The 18,041-nt window shown below is 38.5% G+C and overlaps 1 protein-coding gene and 1 long non-coding RNA gene across 5 annotated transcripts in view; both read left to right on the top strand.

Moving 5' to 3' along the window:
* Positions 1–18,041, top strand: part of LOC144379449 (uncharacterized) — a 707,761-nt gene that overhangs the window by 486,652 nt on the left and 203,068 nt on the right. The gene's annotated exons all lie outside the window — the stretch shown is intronic.
* UVRAG (UV radiation resistance associated) overlaps positions 1–18,041 on the top strand; it is a 316,572-nt gene that overhangs the window by 228,100 nt on the left and 70,431 nt on the right. For all 4 annotated transcript variants that reach the window (XM_036082832.2, XM_078058561.1, XM_078058560.1 and 1 more), the window contains one exon: positions 10,008–10,086. In XM_036082832.2, coding sequence (XP_035938725.1) covers positions 10,008–10,086 — 79 coding nt within the window. The remainder of the gene's footprint in view (positions 1–10,007; positions 10,087–18,041) is intronic.

An 18,041-nucleotide genomic window follows, 5' to 3' on the forward strand; every position in this document is an offset into this window, starting at 1 on the left:
TTTCTCTATATGATAAAATTATGTTTAGGAATGATGATGAAATGAAACAAATAATAATGGCAAAAAAAGAAAAGCAGAAAATTGTCTTTGAAAAATGTGTATGTATTTACTCTTATTGAACACAGTTTTGGTGCGTTCATCTTCAAAGAACAATTTTAAAAGTTTGTATGTCACTGTACCTTGTTTAAGGCCAACTGCAGTATTTTTATATCCGAATAACCTTATCTAAAACTCTACACCAGAAAAAACTCAGAAAAGAAATTATATGTTGCCATCATTGTTTATTTTGAATCTACTATTTAAACACAGGAATATGTAGCATGGAACAGTTTGGAGACACAGATTATGCCCAGAGCATTCCAGACCATTCAAAATGTAGTAGAAATGGAAGTGTATAGCTTCGTCCACTTTGTTGGGCTGACTGTATAACTGGGAGCTCTCTGAACTAACTTCCATACAGATAAAATTTTTATTAGAGTGTGAATAATGAAAAAAAATCCTGATTTGAAGCTTACATGTATATTGAAATTAAACAGTCACTGCAGAAATTGTTTAGAAATTAGACCCACAAAAGATTTTTTTCTGGGAAAAATGTTTTATCATTGACATTGTTTAGATTTGTTGGCTCACAGTGATAATAAAACATGGACCAATTTTTTATCTATTTTATGATCATTTAAAAAGTCTCTATGGATAATGTACCCCCTTATAGACTAGCCCCATCATCCTGCCCCTGGTAGGCCACTGTCATTACTCTTCTATCGTAGTAGCTTCTTACTCATAGCTTCTCTCTTGTCAATATCCTAAATGCCCTATCTCATCATTCTTATCTCTAATCCACTTACCTACTGGAAAAACAGTCACACAGAAAGAGTGGTAGCAGTGTATATTCAGAGTCATCCATCGCAGTTGGAGCGATACATCCTAGATACCTAGTTCTCCTGCTGTGTGACTATATCAAACCTTCTCTCCTTTTTCCCCATTCCCAATTTTCCCTTTCATGCTTGATAAATTGCCTCATTTCTGATTTTACAGAGAAAACAGACCTATCAAATGAGAATACCTCAACTTTCCACCAAAACACTTCAAAACGTTTTATGGTCAATAAAAAGTTTTAAATAAAAAAAATAATAAGTTGACATTTGAACGTACGTTAAAAAAAAAATTCCTGTATTATCATCTCCATCATCCTCAAAATGCCCTCTACTTCCTTGACCCTGACCCAGCCCTCCAGTCCTTCAGCTGGATCCTCTGAAAGTGCATCTGTATAATCAACAAACTCTCCTATATCTTCAGGCTCTTATCAGAGTTCAGCCTACCTCTTTCCCTAACTGAACCTGAATTTTCTCTGAGGACCCCACTTTTCCTATAGCCTTTCCACTGGTAGTTATTCATTTTTTTTAAATGCTAGGTATTCAGATTTACGAGGTGAGGTTAGTGTGTTCTTGCTCCTCATTGCTTTTTCTAGATTCTCACTTCTCTATTCTGTCGGTAAACATACAAGAACCATTCTCCTTTGAGACATATACTCTTCAACTATACCACTCTTTCCCCTACCAGTCTCTCAGTTATGATGCCCTTACCCATATATTTTGGCAACTGAGAAACAGAGAAAGCAGAGAACTTAGGAAAGAGAAATACTCTTTCTCTTTATTCAGAGTCTTGCTATTATGGGTTAAATTAACACCCAAGTGGATGATTCATCCAACACCCTGGCGTCTCATTTTTCTTGATCTTTGTCACCAGTGACCTCTTGCATTTCATTGTTTTCACTTACTCTTATGGTTCACGTAATCATTTCAGTTCACATCCAAAATCTGATTCGGGCATCTTGCTCTCTTATGACTACTTCCTCTTCTTCTGCTCATTCGTTCAGCCACTTGTTCATTGCTCCTCTTGATGACCTTTAGACCCTGGCCCCTTTTTCCCAGTTTAGATGTTATGGCCCATTATTTTAGTAACACCTTTGTCTTGCCCCCCTGTGGCGTTTTGTCATCTTTACAACCCTGCTGTCCATTTTCTCTGTACTTGCGGCATCCAAGCAGATGTCTAGAGGAAGTCACACAATAGCATTCTTATAAACTCATGATGAATAACCACTTCTAGGCTCCCAGTAGTGCTCAGCCGTTCTATTACATTTCTTTGTTCAAGTTGTTCTGCCATTTGATCAAGCTCCTATCTGGTTCGGCAAAGCAAACATTAAGAGTTATCCATGATCCCTCCCTCTCCATTACTCTTCACTTCCAACCCATAACCAAATCTTTATGATTTTATTTCCTCAAAGCCTTCTAAATTTAGTCTTATTTTTACCATTTCTAAAACCACCACCTTAGTCCAAGCAACCATGATCTCTCCCCTAGATTACTGCAGCAAGCTGATCTCTCCTTCTCCAAACCATTTTCCGCTGTAATCAGCGCTAATTTCTTCAAAATGCAAATCTATCATCATCAGTCAAGTTCAAAGAGAAAGTATTCATTTAAGAAGGAAGGTATCAGATATAATTCTGAGCAAGTTACACCTTTGTTTAAAGTCCTTCCGTGGTTTCTTGTTTCTCTTAGGAAAAAAGTCAGACCATGATAGACTATGTCTAGATGGTAGAGGGCCCTGCATAATTTCCCCTCCTATCCAGCTTCAGCTTTATCTCTTAGCACAAGTCCCCTCAGCCTTCCTTCCAATCCTTGAGGCGGCATACTCCTTCCTGACACTGGGGCCTTTACATATGCTGCTTTCTCTAATTGGAACATTCCTTCCCTTAGCTTTTACCCATCTTTGAGATCTCAGCTGGAGTGTCACTTTCTTTCACAAGTCTTCCCTGACTCTTAGTTTTTGTCTGGCTCTTTTCTGGGATAGCGTTCTTTCCTTCTGAGTACTTAATGCATAAATTATCTATTTGTTAGCATGATGATGTGAGCGATGCCTGTGTACCCCATTGGACTCTCGGCTTCATTGTCTGTGTTTGCTCACCCTCCTGTCTCTGCCGCTGGCACTATAGCTGGCACCGTGTGAGTTCAGGGAAAAGTTGTCACATGGATAAACTGTATCCAGCCAGGCTCTTGTCACTTTCCTGCATCCTTCCTGTTACAATGGGAGCGTTGTCCCACCTGCCATCTTAAGACGGATCTCCCTCCTGCATCCTCACTTGTAGGATGGAGAGCCTGTCCGTCTCACCTTCTCAGGAAGTTTTGCTATGCTTCACCCTGTCCTCCTGTTACTGAGCTCACCTTTCTCTGTGCCAAATTCTCATCAGCTCCATTTGCCCACTTTTTCACTCCTGAACTCGTACCAGCCTTCCTTCATCTCCCATTACTTCATTTAAACTTGTGTTTACCATATTACCGAATCTACCTGCCAATGAACTCTTATAATTACACCCATTAGACATGTTTTCATGTCCATTATGCCTAATCTGTCAGCTGCATTTGACTATTGATAATATCTTCCTTCTTAAATTAACACTTTCTCTGAGCTTTTTTGGTGAGGCACTTGGTTTTCCTCAGATCTTTCTGACTAGTCCTTTTCTGGCTGCTCTTCATTTTCTCCATCCCTTGTTGATATTCTCAAGGCTCTGAAATAGCTATCTTCTCTATGATTTCTCTAGGCCATCTCATTCATATCTATGGCTTTAGTACCTATCTCAATTATTTTTTTAAAGATTTTATTTATTTATTTGACAGAGAGAGAGAAGAGCACACAAGTAGGCAGAGCAGTAGGCAGAGGGAGAGGGAGAAGCAGACTCCCCGCTGAGCTGGGGGCACGATGTGGGGCTTGAACCCAGGACGCTGGGATCACGACCTGAGCCGAAGGCAGATGCTGAACCGAGTGAGCCACCCAGGCACCCCCATCTCAATTTTTATAATTCCTTAATATTTTTATCCCAAATTGCTCTTCTAACTTTATATATAATAAAATTGTATATGACACATATATTTTATATATATTATATACATAAATAACATATATCCTTGTTCCACCTCTAGTGTTTCCAGTCTCATTTCATAGACACCACCATCTACCTACTTACTCAATCAAGACCCCAAATGGCCACCTTTGACTCCTCCCTCTTCACCACCTTTACAACCAATCTGTCACAAAGTCCTTTCAGTTCCACCCATCAATTATAGCGCAAATCTGTTCACATATATTCCTCTCCACTACTGGAATCCTAATCAAAACTGTCACCATTCTGTCCTAGACCATTGTAGTAGCCTCCTACCCAGGTCTTGTTCCCCTTTATTTATTACATGGTAGCCAGAGTGCTCTTTACGAAATAGAACCCCAATCCTATCACTGCCACACTTAAAAAAGTCTTTAATTATCCTCCCATTGTCCTTAAGGATATAGTCGTGATGTCTTATGGTTTATAGGACCCCACCCTGTCTGGCCCCTGCTGGCCTCTCCAGCCGAATCTTCTAGCACTGAGCCCTCACTCTGTTTCTCACGCCAGCCCCTAGCTGTCTGTTTTAATGCCACCTGTACTTTTATCAACACTGAGATGACAACCTCATTCTATCACTTGCTTAGGCCAACAACTGTGAAGTTCTCCTTGAATCCCCTGCCTCTCAGACCTTATATAAGATCTGCCAACCAATCGTGTTGGCTCTGTCTACAAAATAGGAGAATTCAGCTACTTCTGACCACTTCCACAGCTATTATCCTGATTTAAACCACCCCATTCTCTTGCCTGGATTCTTGCAGTGGCCTCTCCACGTTTCCTTTCTTGCTCCCCTGCAGTTTGTCCTCACAACCCTCCAGAGCTTCCCCTCATTCAGAGTAAAAGCCAAAGTCCTTATTGTGACTTGTAAGACCCAGCATGATCCGGACGGACCCTTTACCTTGCTGACTTTATTTCCTTTCCCTTTCCCTCACTCTACTGCAGCCATTTCCCATCCTGTACGTATGCCTGTGGTCTGCCTTAGGGTGTCACTGCATTATCATCAACTTGCAGTGACACAGAGATAAGGCTTTAGGGATATTATACAACTCAGTAGAAAAATGTGAGTTTCTTTTCTTTAGTCGTGATGAAGTGAAACAGTCTCTTTTCCTCTGCCAGGTGGAGGGAAAGGGAGATGAGCGTTTCTAGGAAGTGAACAGAGGCAGAGAGTGATGAGCTTCGTGTGTTCATGAGACTGTGAGGAAACCACTTGAGCATAATAAGTTGCACATAAATCAGGCAGACAGGTCAGATCGCTTAGGCCTGGAAAGCTGGGCAGAGGAGTGGAATTTGAAGACAATAAGTGATTAGGAAGCAGGGCTGAAAAGCAACATGATAAAAACTTGTACTTAAGAGGATAAAGAATAATATTGGCTTCTAGTGAGTAGACAGGAATGCTGCTAAAACATCCTACAATGCGCACAACAACAAAGAATTTTCCAGAGTGGCAGTGGAATGGAGAGATAAGAATGTTTCACAGGAAAAATGACTTGTTGACTTGGTGAATCATTGCATATATAAAAGGCAAAGAAGGTGGGTAAAAATTGAATGTCATTCTAAGCCTGAGTAACTGATAAAAGTGGTGGTAGAAAACTAATCTGAACAGGAGAAAGTATGTTAGTTTGAAGTAAAGTCATGACCTCAAAACGTTGAGTATGTATTGTCACATTTTCTACAAATGTATTGAGCAGAATTGATCTTAATATACACAATAAAAAAATTTGAATTAACTATACCATAGCCTTATCCCCAGCTGAATAATTAAAGAACCAGACCTTGATGTGGGGTTCTGAAGGTGAAGGCAAGAAACTGTCACCAATTTGGAGTCCTTTATAAAAATGTCTAGGTTGGGGAGAGGGTAGTGCTTTTAATAACTGTATCTTTTTAAAGTAAGAATGATTTAAAATCACTTTCTTTTACAACTTTTTTCCAAATCGAGTGAGATATATTCTTCATGTATATACACATACACACACATATAAAGTAATTGATGTGTGTGTGTGTGTATGTATGAATTCATATACATATGAATCTCTTTTTTTCTCATTCCATTTACTAGCACCTCAGTAGATACACTTTGCATCCTTAGCTGTTGCCTATCATGATGACTCTTTGGCATTATGGTCTTGAAATATTTTCTTGGTTCCTGAAGGAAAGATGAAGTTATATTCAGTATATTTAGTTTTGCTTATTCAATATTACAGAATCTTGGAGATGGAGGAGGTATACTTCATTTAGTCTAATGAGTCATTCAGTGTTTGATTCCCTCTCCACACACACACCCCTGTGTCAGTTTCTAGGGCTGCTGTAACAAATTATCACAGACTTGGTGGCTTCAAACAGCATAAAGTTATTCTCTCATAGTTCTGGAGGCCTGAATTCCAAAATTAAGATGTCAGCAGGGTCACACTTCCTCCAGAGGCTCTCTGGGAGAATCTTTCCCTGCCTTTTCCAGCCTCTAGTGGTTCTAGGTATTCCTTGGCTTGTGGCTAAGTAATTTCTGTCTCCATCTTCACATGACCTTCTCCTCTGTGTCTCCCTTATACAGACGTGTATTGGATTTGGGCCCACTCGGATAATTGAGGATGATCTCTTCTTAGGATCCTTAACTTAATTGCAACCCTTTTTCCAAAAAAGATCACGTTCACAGAATTTGGATATGGACATAACCTTGTGGGGGCCACCATTCAGCCTATTACGCCCCCTGCATATATGTCCACTCTTTGTTGTTCAGCTTCTGATTGGCTGCCTCTACCCAGGATATTTTGGATTTTGACTAACTGTGGGGTGAAATCAATTTTCCTGTAACTTTTATCATTAACTTCGGTTCTCCCTGTTTGACACCATGGGAACAAAAACAATTATTTTTCTCTCTGGAAGTCCTTCATCTGTTTTCTGAGACTTCTGTGCTCCAGACTAAACATCTCTGGTTCTTTCAGCCATTTCTCTCAGAACCACAGCTCCCATTCTTCTAGTGATCTTGGTTGTGCTGCTTCTCTAAAGCACTCAGAGGTGATAGAAAGAATACTGAATTTATAATTGAAGACCTAATACTCCAGTCATGTCTCTTCCACTGAGTAGGTGATCAGGGCAAATCAGTTTCTTTAACAAAAACTCTGGACCACTCTACTTCACTTCATGCTTTTTATAGTCAAATGAGATTATTATAAAACCTATAATAAACATAACCTATAAGAAGTTCCCAGTTGTTTATCTATATGCTTATAAAAAAAATTAACTCCCAGAACTGAGCATAAATCTCTCAGTATAGTCTGACCCAGTACAAAATAGTTGCCAGTAGCATGTTTCCTGATTATCTGCTCTGTTTCTGTTAATACAGCCTGGGATCACAATAGCTTTGTGGTAGTCATGTCATAATTCTTTATTCATACTGAAATTAACTATGTACTCAAGAGCTCCAAATCATCTTCACACATAATCTATTTATTGCTTTTATATTCATTGATATGTACCATGTAGAGTTAGTGAACTTTTCAAACAGTTTGGAAATTTAATTTGAAATGAATTTAATATCAATCATTTTAATTGCCTTTTCTGTAAGAGTTTTATAATAGGGAATATATGGTTCTTCCTCCAGTTATTTAATGTAATACTCTGCTTTAATGAATCCTATTTGTGGAGCTAAGGACATTTTTCTCGTTGTACTTGAATGACCACGATTCTTATCTAAACCTTCTACAGTTTGCTAATGTGATTCTCTATCTATATTGAATTATGATGCCTTTGATTTGTATCTTATGTCCTGATGGTAATAGGTTTTACCCTTTAAAACGGATTTCATTTTTCTAGATTGCCTAATAGATCTGTAGATCCATGTACTTTTGCAAAGTGAGATGCATGTGTAATAGTTATAAGCTGTTATATTGTTGAGTTGAAGTGGCCCCTTAAGAATTTGAAAGCAATATAAGATAAGAATTCTGTCCTAATGTTTGATCTGTCTTAAAATTGTCCTATTTGAACCTTTGGCTTTAATCACTCTTCAGATTTGTTTTAATGTTAAGCACACACCTTGTGACTTTTTCTATAAAGAAGTCCTGATGAAGTAATAAAGTCCATGTTGTGATATCCATTTTTCAGGAATTTAGAGACTTGGCTTTCAGTGTGCTTATTTCAATGTACTATTCTAACATTTAAAACTGTTTCTGTATTGATAACTTGAAAGTGGAGATATATGTGGGATTGGAGAGCTGTGCAGATAGTCTACATGTGATGGTTTATAGAATAACAACTACATAATACAGAGCTTTAGGACTCTACTAGATTCCTTCCAGAGGGCCCCCATGTTATTATGTCTTTGCAATCAGGTAGTTTCTTTGCAAGCTACCTCATACAAATTTGGATGATTCCCAAACACCCTGGGAAAGCCTAGTATTGCACTTTGCTTATCCTGAATTTGCTGTTATTTTTATGTATCTCAATTGAGGGCCATACCACATGGCCTAGTTTATTTTTTGCTGCTTCAGCTAAATACAAAGCTGTATCTTCTTGATGGATGTATGAAGCATTTGGTGTTCCTTAGTAGAGAATAAAGAAAGTTCATGATCTTGCTCAAACTCCAGTGCCTGTAATTTTATAGCGCAATGAATTTACCTTTTGGCAACTATATATAATCAACAGCTTTCAAGAATTTAATATAAAGGTTTTTTCAGGCGCCTGGGTGGCTCAGTCGTTAAGCGTCTGCCTTCGGCTCAGGTCATGATCCCAGGGTCCTGGAATCAAGTCCCACATCAGGCTCCCTGCTCAGCGGGGAGCCTGCTTCTCCCTCTGCCTCTCTCTCTCTGTCTCTTATGAATAAATAAATAAAATCTTTAAAAAAAAATTTTAATATAAAGGTTTTTAATTATTTCCTTTATTTTATTTTTCCTGGAAAACAATATCCACCAAACTGTATGGAGTGTATCTTTTCCTCGGGCAATTGAAATTAAGAATATCCACTAATTGTCACCTGCCATTCATTTCAATAGGATTATTTTATTTTTGAGAATAATCATATATTGCAAAACTAAGGAAGGTGAAGTTTTCTTCTTGATCGTATCTGAATTGTGATTGATCTGTGTTTGTGTGTTTATTTCAGAGGATAGAAATGTATGCTTAGTCTTGAGAATGGGGAAAATATGGGTAGAATATAACCTTTTCTTCTTCATTTGCAGGGATAGGAAAAAGGTAACAGTGAGGGAAACTTTAATTCATCATCTTGGTAGATCCACAAATCTCATGCCTTTGTTAATTCAGTGAGTCAGGTTAAAATGGAAAGTCTTATGAGAGCTCTGTGGCATGACATTGCCTTGGAGGAATAACATCCAAATAGCCACCCCTGTGGATGTGAGTGAATTTTGGATGAATTTTCACTCATTAATACTGTTGATTTGACTGGCCACCTTGAAAGAAACAGAAATCTTATATGTTACTTTCAAGTCTGATTTTTTTTTCCTTTAATCTTCTTTTCTATTTAATAGAAGTTGAGATGTCAGGCCCAAAGTATTAGAGGAAAAAGCTTTTAGGATCTTAATTTTAGGGTGGTAAACTTATGATATGTAAATATGAAACATAGCAGCCTCAACTCCTTGGGCTTAGTGGGTCACTTTTTTATGTATTAGTCCCTTGTTGCATGACCTACTCAATTTTTTTGAAAGTTATTTATTTATTTGAGAGACAGAGAAAGAGAGCACATGCATGTGGGGGGAGGGAGGGGGGCAGAGGAAAGGGAGAGAAAGAATCCCTAACAGACTCCCCGCTAAGCACATAGAGCCCATTGCAGGGCTCAGATTCACGACCTTGAGATCATGACCTGGGCCGAAACTGAGAGTCCAATGGACGCTCAACCAACTGAGACACCTCAATTATTATTTTTTTTTTTTTAAACAAAGCAACCATTGATTTGATTTGACCAATTATGAAGATATTAAGATAATAGGTTGCAGTGACTATAACCAAGTGGTTTAGTCCAAGTCTCCAGATATTTATGCTGTATTCAAGGAACTTCTATCTTTGTCAACTTGGAGGTTGTTTTAGTCAAGCTTTGGAAAATTTCTGATCCTACTTAATTTTTTTTTAGGTTTCCATTATATCCAAAAGGAGGGGAGAAGTTACAATTCGATTATGGTGTCTATCTTCTGAACAAAAATATAGCACAGGTAAGTAACTTCTCTTCACTCCTTTTCTACTTCCCACATACAACCAACTTCGTTGGATTGCTAACCTTCTTTCTTTATAAATAAGTACTGTAGTTGATTATTTTATTTAACCAGTTATGGTGATAATGCGAAGTTCTTTGGCCGCAGTCTTATTTCATGCCATTATAAATACTACTGAGAAGCAATGGGTGCACATTGAAACCCTACTAAACTCGGAAGCCCTTTACTAAGTTGTTACTTGCTAGGAGACTGTACTTGAATGTGTGTGTTTATAACTTCTTTCCTCTGTAGCTTCTCACACAGCTTTTTTCTCTTAGATCACTTTCTTCTCTTAAACCACTTTTAGGAACTCATTTTGCATTGGGATTTGTTTATGGAGTAAAAGTTTAGTGCCTTTGGCAAGTCCTTAATGGTCTCCTCACCTTATTATGCAAGAACCAAAAGAAAAGACCAACCACGTGGTCCTTCCAACCCATCTGGGGTTTTTGTGACTCTCTCAACATGAAGCCAGTTAGTATCTCATTTAAATAAAGTCTTTCCGTATGCTGTAGAAAGACTAATAGATGCTTGGGTTTGCATTTTCCTGAAAGAAATATGCAGCATTTCTTTAGCATACTTGATTGTACTTCAAGAGGTAGACATTTCATATATTTTCTAGTTGTAAAGGAAGATCGGCTTCAGTGCTTTGTTTTATTTGGACATAGCCCATTGGAATATCACATGGATGAGTATCCACAGTTTGACTGTTATTTAAAGACATTATCATAAAGACATTATCAGCTATATCCTCAGACCTTTTCTTTTTTTTAAAAAAAAATTTTATTTATTTATTCATAAGAGACAGAGAGAGGCAGAGGGAGAAGCAGGCTCCCCGCTGAGCAGGGAGCCCGATTTGGGACTCAGTCCCAGGACCCTGGGATCATGACCTGAGCCGAAGGCAGACACTTAACCATCTGAGCCACCCAGGCACCCAGACCTTTTCTTTTAATAGAAGCAAGAAGGTTTATGATATTTTTGTTTTTAAAAGTCTGCCTTTTATCCATGTGAATCAAAAGACTCACTGAACAGTTCCCTTATTCTTTCCTGATTTGTTCCACCCTATGATATCATCTTTGCCTCGCTATCCCTCATCAAATATCAGTTTAATGGTTTTTTAATTTGATTTTTATTTAGATTCTTATCCTTTTTTTTTTTTTTTTAAAGATTTTATTTATTTATTTGACAGAGAGAGACACAGTGAGAGCAGGAACACAAGCGGGGAGGTGAGGGAGAAGCAGGCTTCCCGCAGAGCAGGGAGCCTGATGCGGGGCTCGATCCCAGGACCCAGGGATCATGACGTGAGCCGAAGGCATACGCTTAACCGACTGAGCCACCCAGGCACCCCAGATTCTTATCCTTTTCTGATATTGGATCAAATTTCTAGTCTGCAGTCTTCAGTTAATCATTTGCTTTATAAGCTCATACTCATTGCCCTCTCAGTCATACTGCTTTCTTATTACTGCCGTTCCAGCCCATGTTCTTTACTCTAGGCAGGCAGCCTTGCTCACAGTCTGTGGCCTGTGACTCATCTTTCCATGTGCCATTCTTCCCACACCTGATGCTTTCCCTCCCTCCATTTTTGGCAGAGAAGTACCTTAGTCTAAGAAATAGGACCTTAGGGGTGCCTGGCTGGCTCAGTTGGTGGAGCATGCTACTCTTGATCTCAGGGTCATGAGTTCAAGCCACATGTTGGGCATAGAGCCTGCTTAAAAAAGAAAAAGAAAGAAAGAAAGAAATAGGACTTTAATTTCAAAGCTGTCTTATGCTACTGATTATAGTTGTCATACTATGGAAAAGGCAGTGCTTAGACAGAAGTGGCCTAACTAAGAGTGCATGAAGGGAGAAGAGGTCTAAGTAAATTAGAGAGTATCTCCAGGTGAAGTCAGCCAATGTGGAAAAGGGCACATGAGTCCAGGGTCTGGGGGGCAAGATGTCAGGAAAGTTGGTGGACCTAAGTTCTGATCTGAATGCAGAGGTTTGTTTCTCCTTGCCCTATTTTCTGTTTCTTGCCCTGAGTGCCTACACTAAGGTCCCAAGTCTGTTGGAAGAATCCAGGTGGAGCCTACTCCTGATTAAGGTAAAGCCAAAATGCCTGGATATCCTGGTAAATCTCAGCTGAAGACACACACATGCATGTGCATGTGTGCGCACATACACGTATATCCACATGCAGGCATACACACATTGAGTTCTTTCTTCTGTGGGCCCAATAAGAATGCCAGAGGATGGTGAAAGAGGTTCTACAGATAGCCCAGCTTGCCTTGAAAACAAGACAAAGATGGAGGCTGTGTGCAGTGGAAAATTCGGGGAAGTCAACCCTGCATCTCAGACTCTTAGCTCTAGTACCTGTTTGGTCCTCACTTTGGAGCACTTCCCAAGAAGCCTCTGACTTTATTTTTAACTGAACCAAGGCCACAAGCATGCTGAACTAGTTTTATTCGTCTGTTTAAACAATTCGTAGTTTCTAGTTATTTTGTATCCTCTGCAACTTAATAATCTTTTTGAAGATTTGAGAGACTACACTTGTCACTTGTGTGTGGGTTTAAGATGGATAAGTTAACTCCTTTAAAAATCCAGAGAGAACAAGCATCTTGCTCTCTGATGTTTTTTCATCACTCTGTGGCAGTTTTAAAAGGAGAGGACAATAGGGGCGCCTGGGTGGCTCAGTCGTTAAGCGTCTGCCTTCGGCTCAGGTCATGATCCCAGGGTCCTGGGATCGAGTCCCGCATTGGGCTCCCTGCTCCGCGGGGAGTCTGCTTCTCCCTCTCCCACTCCCCCTACTTGTGTTCCCTCTCTTGCTGTGTCTCTCTCTGTCAAATAAATAAAATCTTAAAAAAAAAAAAGAGGACAATAAACTTTTTATAAACAAATTATCTTAGGTTTCAGAGTGCATTCAGGAGTCCCCTTCTGACAATTTAGAAAGAAACTTTTTAGCAAATGTGTGACCTTTAACCTTTTTTTGCTTCAACTGTTTACTATTTCTTGGGGAATGTTTCATTTTGTCTTTAATACCATCACTTTATTACATTTCAATTTATAACAAATCAAAGAACCATTAATTAGTATGGCCCTCACCCATTTTATATCAGTAAAAAATTTCCAAATTTTTGAAGATTTATTTTTCTATACTTTACATACTAATACATGTTGTCAAAGGAGAGTTTGTCTTCTCAGCCAGTCTCATTTATACCCCATCTCTAGAGATGTGAACAAATCATACTATTAAAATGGCCCCACCTCAGTAATTTATAAGCCAGGTTAGTGGAGGTGGATGAAAGCATTGGCATGTGTTAAAGTGCCAGAGAAAAAGGAGTGAAGTCATTTAATACTGCATCCATAACTTGGTTGCAGATTTGAATAGTCAATAGGACCTTTCATCACAACTAGAAGTAGTAGTAAAATCACTTTTTTTGGTAGAGGAAATGACAGAATTTAGTAATATTTGTTACTTCAGTATTTGGGATCAGTCCAGCCCGTTTTGAAAGCACAAGCTTAGGAAGACAGGCCTTCAAGTAGAAATCCTCAAGTGTTGTTTGAAGAGCTGAGAGGGTTGGTAAGGCCTGCTTGCCCTCTTCGTGTCATTGCGGTTTAAAGGTATGTGTGTGTGTGCTGTGCTGGATATTGAAAGTGAATAAAGCAAAGTGCTTTGTTTTTAGTGCCATCAGCCCCTTTGTCTGGAAATAGCTTTCTTTGTTGGTCAACATGTAACACTATAGGAACAGGCCTGGCAAAATTCAGGCACAGTATAATTAACATTGATTTAAAAAACCAGGTTCTGCCATGATTGTCAGTAAGTTTATAAGTACATTACATTAGAATTTGTATATAGTGCAGTAGTTTGCTTTTAGTTCCCAGAGCATAAAAAGTAGTAAATCAAAAATTACAATACTTTTACCTTACATTTATGGAGAGTTTTGTAGTTTGAAACATATATATATATATCCACGTGACCCTCATTATCACCCTACAGAATGAAAGGTGCAGCTAATGTTAAATGAATTTGAAGACAGTATGGCTTTTGACATCTGTCACTCCAGTTAGGATCACGTATTCTGACAGGTGAGGCAGAGATTCCCTTACTTCCGTATGCTTCATTGTTCTATATACAGTTGACCCTTAAAACAACATGGATTTGAACCGTGAGGGTCCACTTAAATATGGATTTTTTTTTTTTTTTTTGCTAAGGGCAGTATTATAAATGTAATTTCTCTTTCTTACTACTTAATAACAATTTCTTTTCTCTAGCATATTATAAGAGTAAGTACACAGTATGTAATACATATACAGAATATGTGTTAATCAACTGGTTATGTTATTGGTAAGCCTTCCAGGCAACAGTAGGCAATTAGTAGTTAGGTTTTGGGGAGTCAAAAGTTAAATGCAGTTTTCAACTGTGTGGGCAGTTAGCATCCCTAACCCTTATTCAATGGTCCACTGTATTTCCATCCTAAAAGTGCACAGAATCCAAGAAGATGACCTTCCCAGATAGGAAAGAAACTGAATGTTCATTGAGCAGAGACAGCTGTTTTGCACATTATGATATTTCGATGAGTAAGCACAATGCTTGAAACACTATAAAGTCTCAAAAAAATGTTTAATGAATGTATGGTCATACACAGTTAAGACACTGAGATCTAGAAAAATTGTGACTTGCTTAAAATTGATGAATTGAGTCAACAAGTATTTGTTGTGCATCTACCATGTGCTATGTATTTTGAGTTAGGTCTCAGCTGAGAGAGCAGTGAATAAGACACACAAGATCCCTGCCTCATAAATAAGCCAGGTACAAAAACACAACTATTGTATGGTTCCGCTTATATGAATTATCTGGACTAGGCAAATGCATAGAGACAGAAAGTAGGTTAGAGGTTACTGGGAGCTGGGAAAGGGGGACATGGGAGAGTTATTACTTAACTCTGTTACAGTTTCTGTTTGGGGTGACGAAAAAATTTTGGAAGAAGATAGTGTTGATGGTTCCATAACATTGTGAATGTAATGATGATGCCACTGAATTATACACTTAAAAATAGTTTAAAAATGGCCAAAGTGACATATTTTATGCAATATGGGCGCCTGGGTGGCTCAGTCGTTAAGCGTCTGCCTTCAGCTCAGGTCATGATCCCAGGGTCCTGGGATCGAGTCCAGCATCGGGCTCCCTGCTCGGCAGGAAGCCTGCTTCTCCCTCTCCCACTCCCCCTGCTTGTGTTCCTGCTCTCGCTATCTCTCTCTCTGTCAAATAAATAAATAAAATCTTTAAAAAAAAATTAATATATTAAATACCATTGGAGTATACACTTCAAATGGGTGAATTTTATGGTAGGTGAGTTATATCAGAATAAAGCTCTTTTTTAAAAAAAGAAAAGAAACTGTCTCATTAAACTTATTAGCTAATGGAAAGACAGACAGTAAACAAAATAATCTTAGATTTGCGATAAGTGCTGTAATAGAAATCATTTAGGCAATATAATGGGAAGTAACTGGAGAGGGACCTGCTTTAGATAACGTTGTCAAATAAGCCTTATTGAGGAAGCGATATTGAACTAAGACATGGAGATGACAAATAACCAGCCATGCAAAGAGCTAGGAAACAGTAAGTTAAGGTCATGGGAACAGTTAGTGCTGAAGTCCTGATGTAGGAAAGAGCTTGTTGTGTAGATGGCTAATGTGATAGGAGTATAGTAAGTAAGGAGAGAGGTAGCCAGGGAGCATATCATATAAGGCCTTAGAGATTATGAAGAGTTTGAATTTTATTCTAAATACAAAGGGAAGCCATTGAATAATTTAAGCAGGAGAATGGCTTGATTTATTTTTTCAAAGATTGTTCTTCCTGCTCTCATGAATTATAGAGAACTAGAATAGAAGTAAGATATCAAAAAAAAAAAAAAAGAAGAAGTAAGATACCAGTGCAAGGGCTATTTCAAAAGACCTGATGAGGGTTGATGGTAGCTTGGACTACGATAGTAGTGATAGAGAATTGAACAGACTTAAAATATATGATGGATGGTGCTAAACATCACTAATCCTCAGGGAAATGCAAATCAATACCACGATGAGATATCACTTCACTATTATCAAAAGGCAAGAATTAGCAAGTGTTGGCAAGGATATGGAGAAAAGGAAGCACTTGGGCACTGTTGGCAGGAATGTAAATTGGTGCAGCCAGAATGGAAAACAATGTGAGGCTCCTCAAAAAATTCAAAATACAACTACCATATGATCTAGCAATTACACTTCTGGCTATTTAACCAAAGAAAATGAAAACACTAACTCTGAAAGATATCTTTACCCACGTGTTCATTTTTGCATTATTTACAATAGCTAAGATATGAAAACAACCTAAATGTCCATCGGTGGATGAAAGGATAAAGAAAGTGTGGTATGTGAACACACACACACACACTTCGTGGAAAATTATTCAGCCATAATGAAAGAAATCCTGCCATTTGCAACAAATGGATGGATCTTGAGGGTATTATGCGAAGTGAAACAAGTCAGGTAGAGAAAGACAAATGCCAAACAATCTCATTTATATGTGGAATCTTAAAACAAAAATCGAACTCAGGTACAGAGAATGTTTGGTGGTTGCCGGAGGTGAGGGAGTTAAGGAGTGAGTAAAATGTCTGAAAGTGGTCAAAAGGTACAATTTCCGGTTATACAATAAATAAGTCCTGGGGATGTAATGTACAGCATGGTAACTGTAGTTAATAATACTGTATCATATATTTAAAGTTGCTAAGAGGGGCACCTGGGTGGCTCAGTTGATTGTCTGCTTTCAGTTGAGGTCATGATCCTAGGGTCCTGGGATAGAGCCCCAAGTCCGTAGGGCTCCCTGCAGCCTGCTTCTCCTCCCCACTCATGCTCTCTCACTGTTTCTGTCACTATCTCTGTCTCTCTCAAATAAATAAATAAATAAAATCTTTAAAAAAAAATTACTAAGAAAGTACAGATCTTCCTTGACTTGTGATGGGCTTACATTCTGATTACCATTACCCATTATAAGTTAAAAATACCATGTCCAAAATGTATTTAATACAGCTAACTTACTGAATGTCATAGCTTAGCCTAGCCTACCTTAAACATACTCAGAATACTTACATTAGCCTACAGTTGGGCAAAATCATCTAACACAAAGCCCATTTTGTAATTAAGTATTAAATATCTCATGTAGGGTGCCTGGGTGGCTCAGTCGTTAAGCGTCTGCCTTCAGCTCAGGTCATGCTCCCAGGGTCCTGGGATCGAGTCCCACATCGGGCTCCCTGCTCAGCGGGAAGCCTGCTTCTCCCTCTCCCACTCCCCCTGCTTGTGTTCCTGTTCTCGCTATCTCTCTCTCTGTCAAATAAATAAATAAAATCTTTAAAAAAAATAAAAAAATAAATAAATATCTCATGTAATTTATTGAATACTGAAAGTGACAGAATGGTTTTATGGGGACAAAATGGTTGTAAAAGTATCAGTTGTTTACCGTTGTGATCACATGGCTCACGGAGCTGCAGCTCTCTGCTGCTGCCCAGCATCATGAGAGAGGATCGTACCACATATCACCAGCCTGGGAAAAGATCAAAATTCAGACTTCGAAATATGGTTTTTGGTGAATGTGCATCATTTTCACACCATCCATAACCCACAACATTGAAAAATCATAAGTCAAATCGTTGTTAGAGACTGTCCGTATATCTTAAAATTCTCACCTTAAGAAAAAAAATAGTAACTGTATGGTGATGGATGACTAGACTAATTTTGATGATCATTTTGCAACATATACACCTATCGAATCATTATATGGTACACCTGAAATTAATACGATGTTTCATGTCAATTATATATTAATAAAAAAATAAGATTATATAATGGGAGATGAGCTAATGGATTGAATGTGGGAATTGAAGGAAAGGAACTAATCATGGGTGACTCCTAGG

Source organism: Halichoerus grypus, chromosome 11 (genome assembly GCF_964656455.1).
Source record: "Halichoerus grypus chromosome 11, mHalGry1.hap1.1, whole genome shotgun sequence".
Lineage (NCBI taxonomy): Eukaryota > Metazoa > Chordata > Mammalia > Carnivora > Phocidae > Halichoerus > Halichoerus grypus.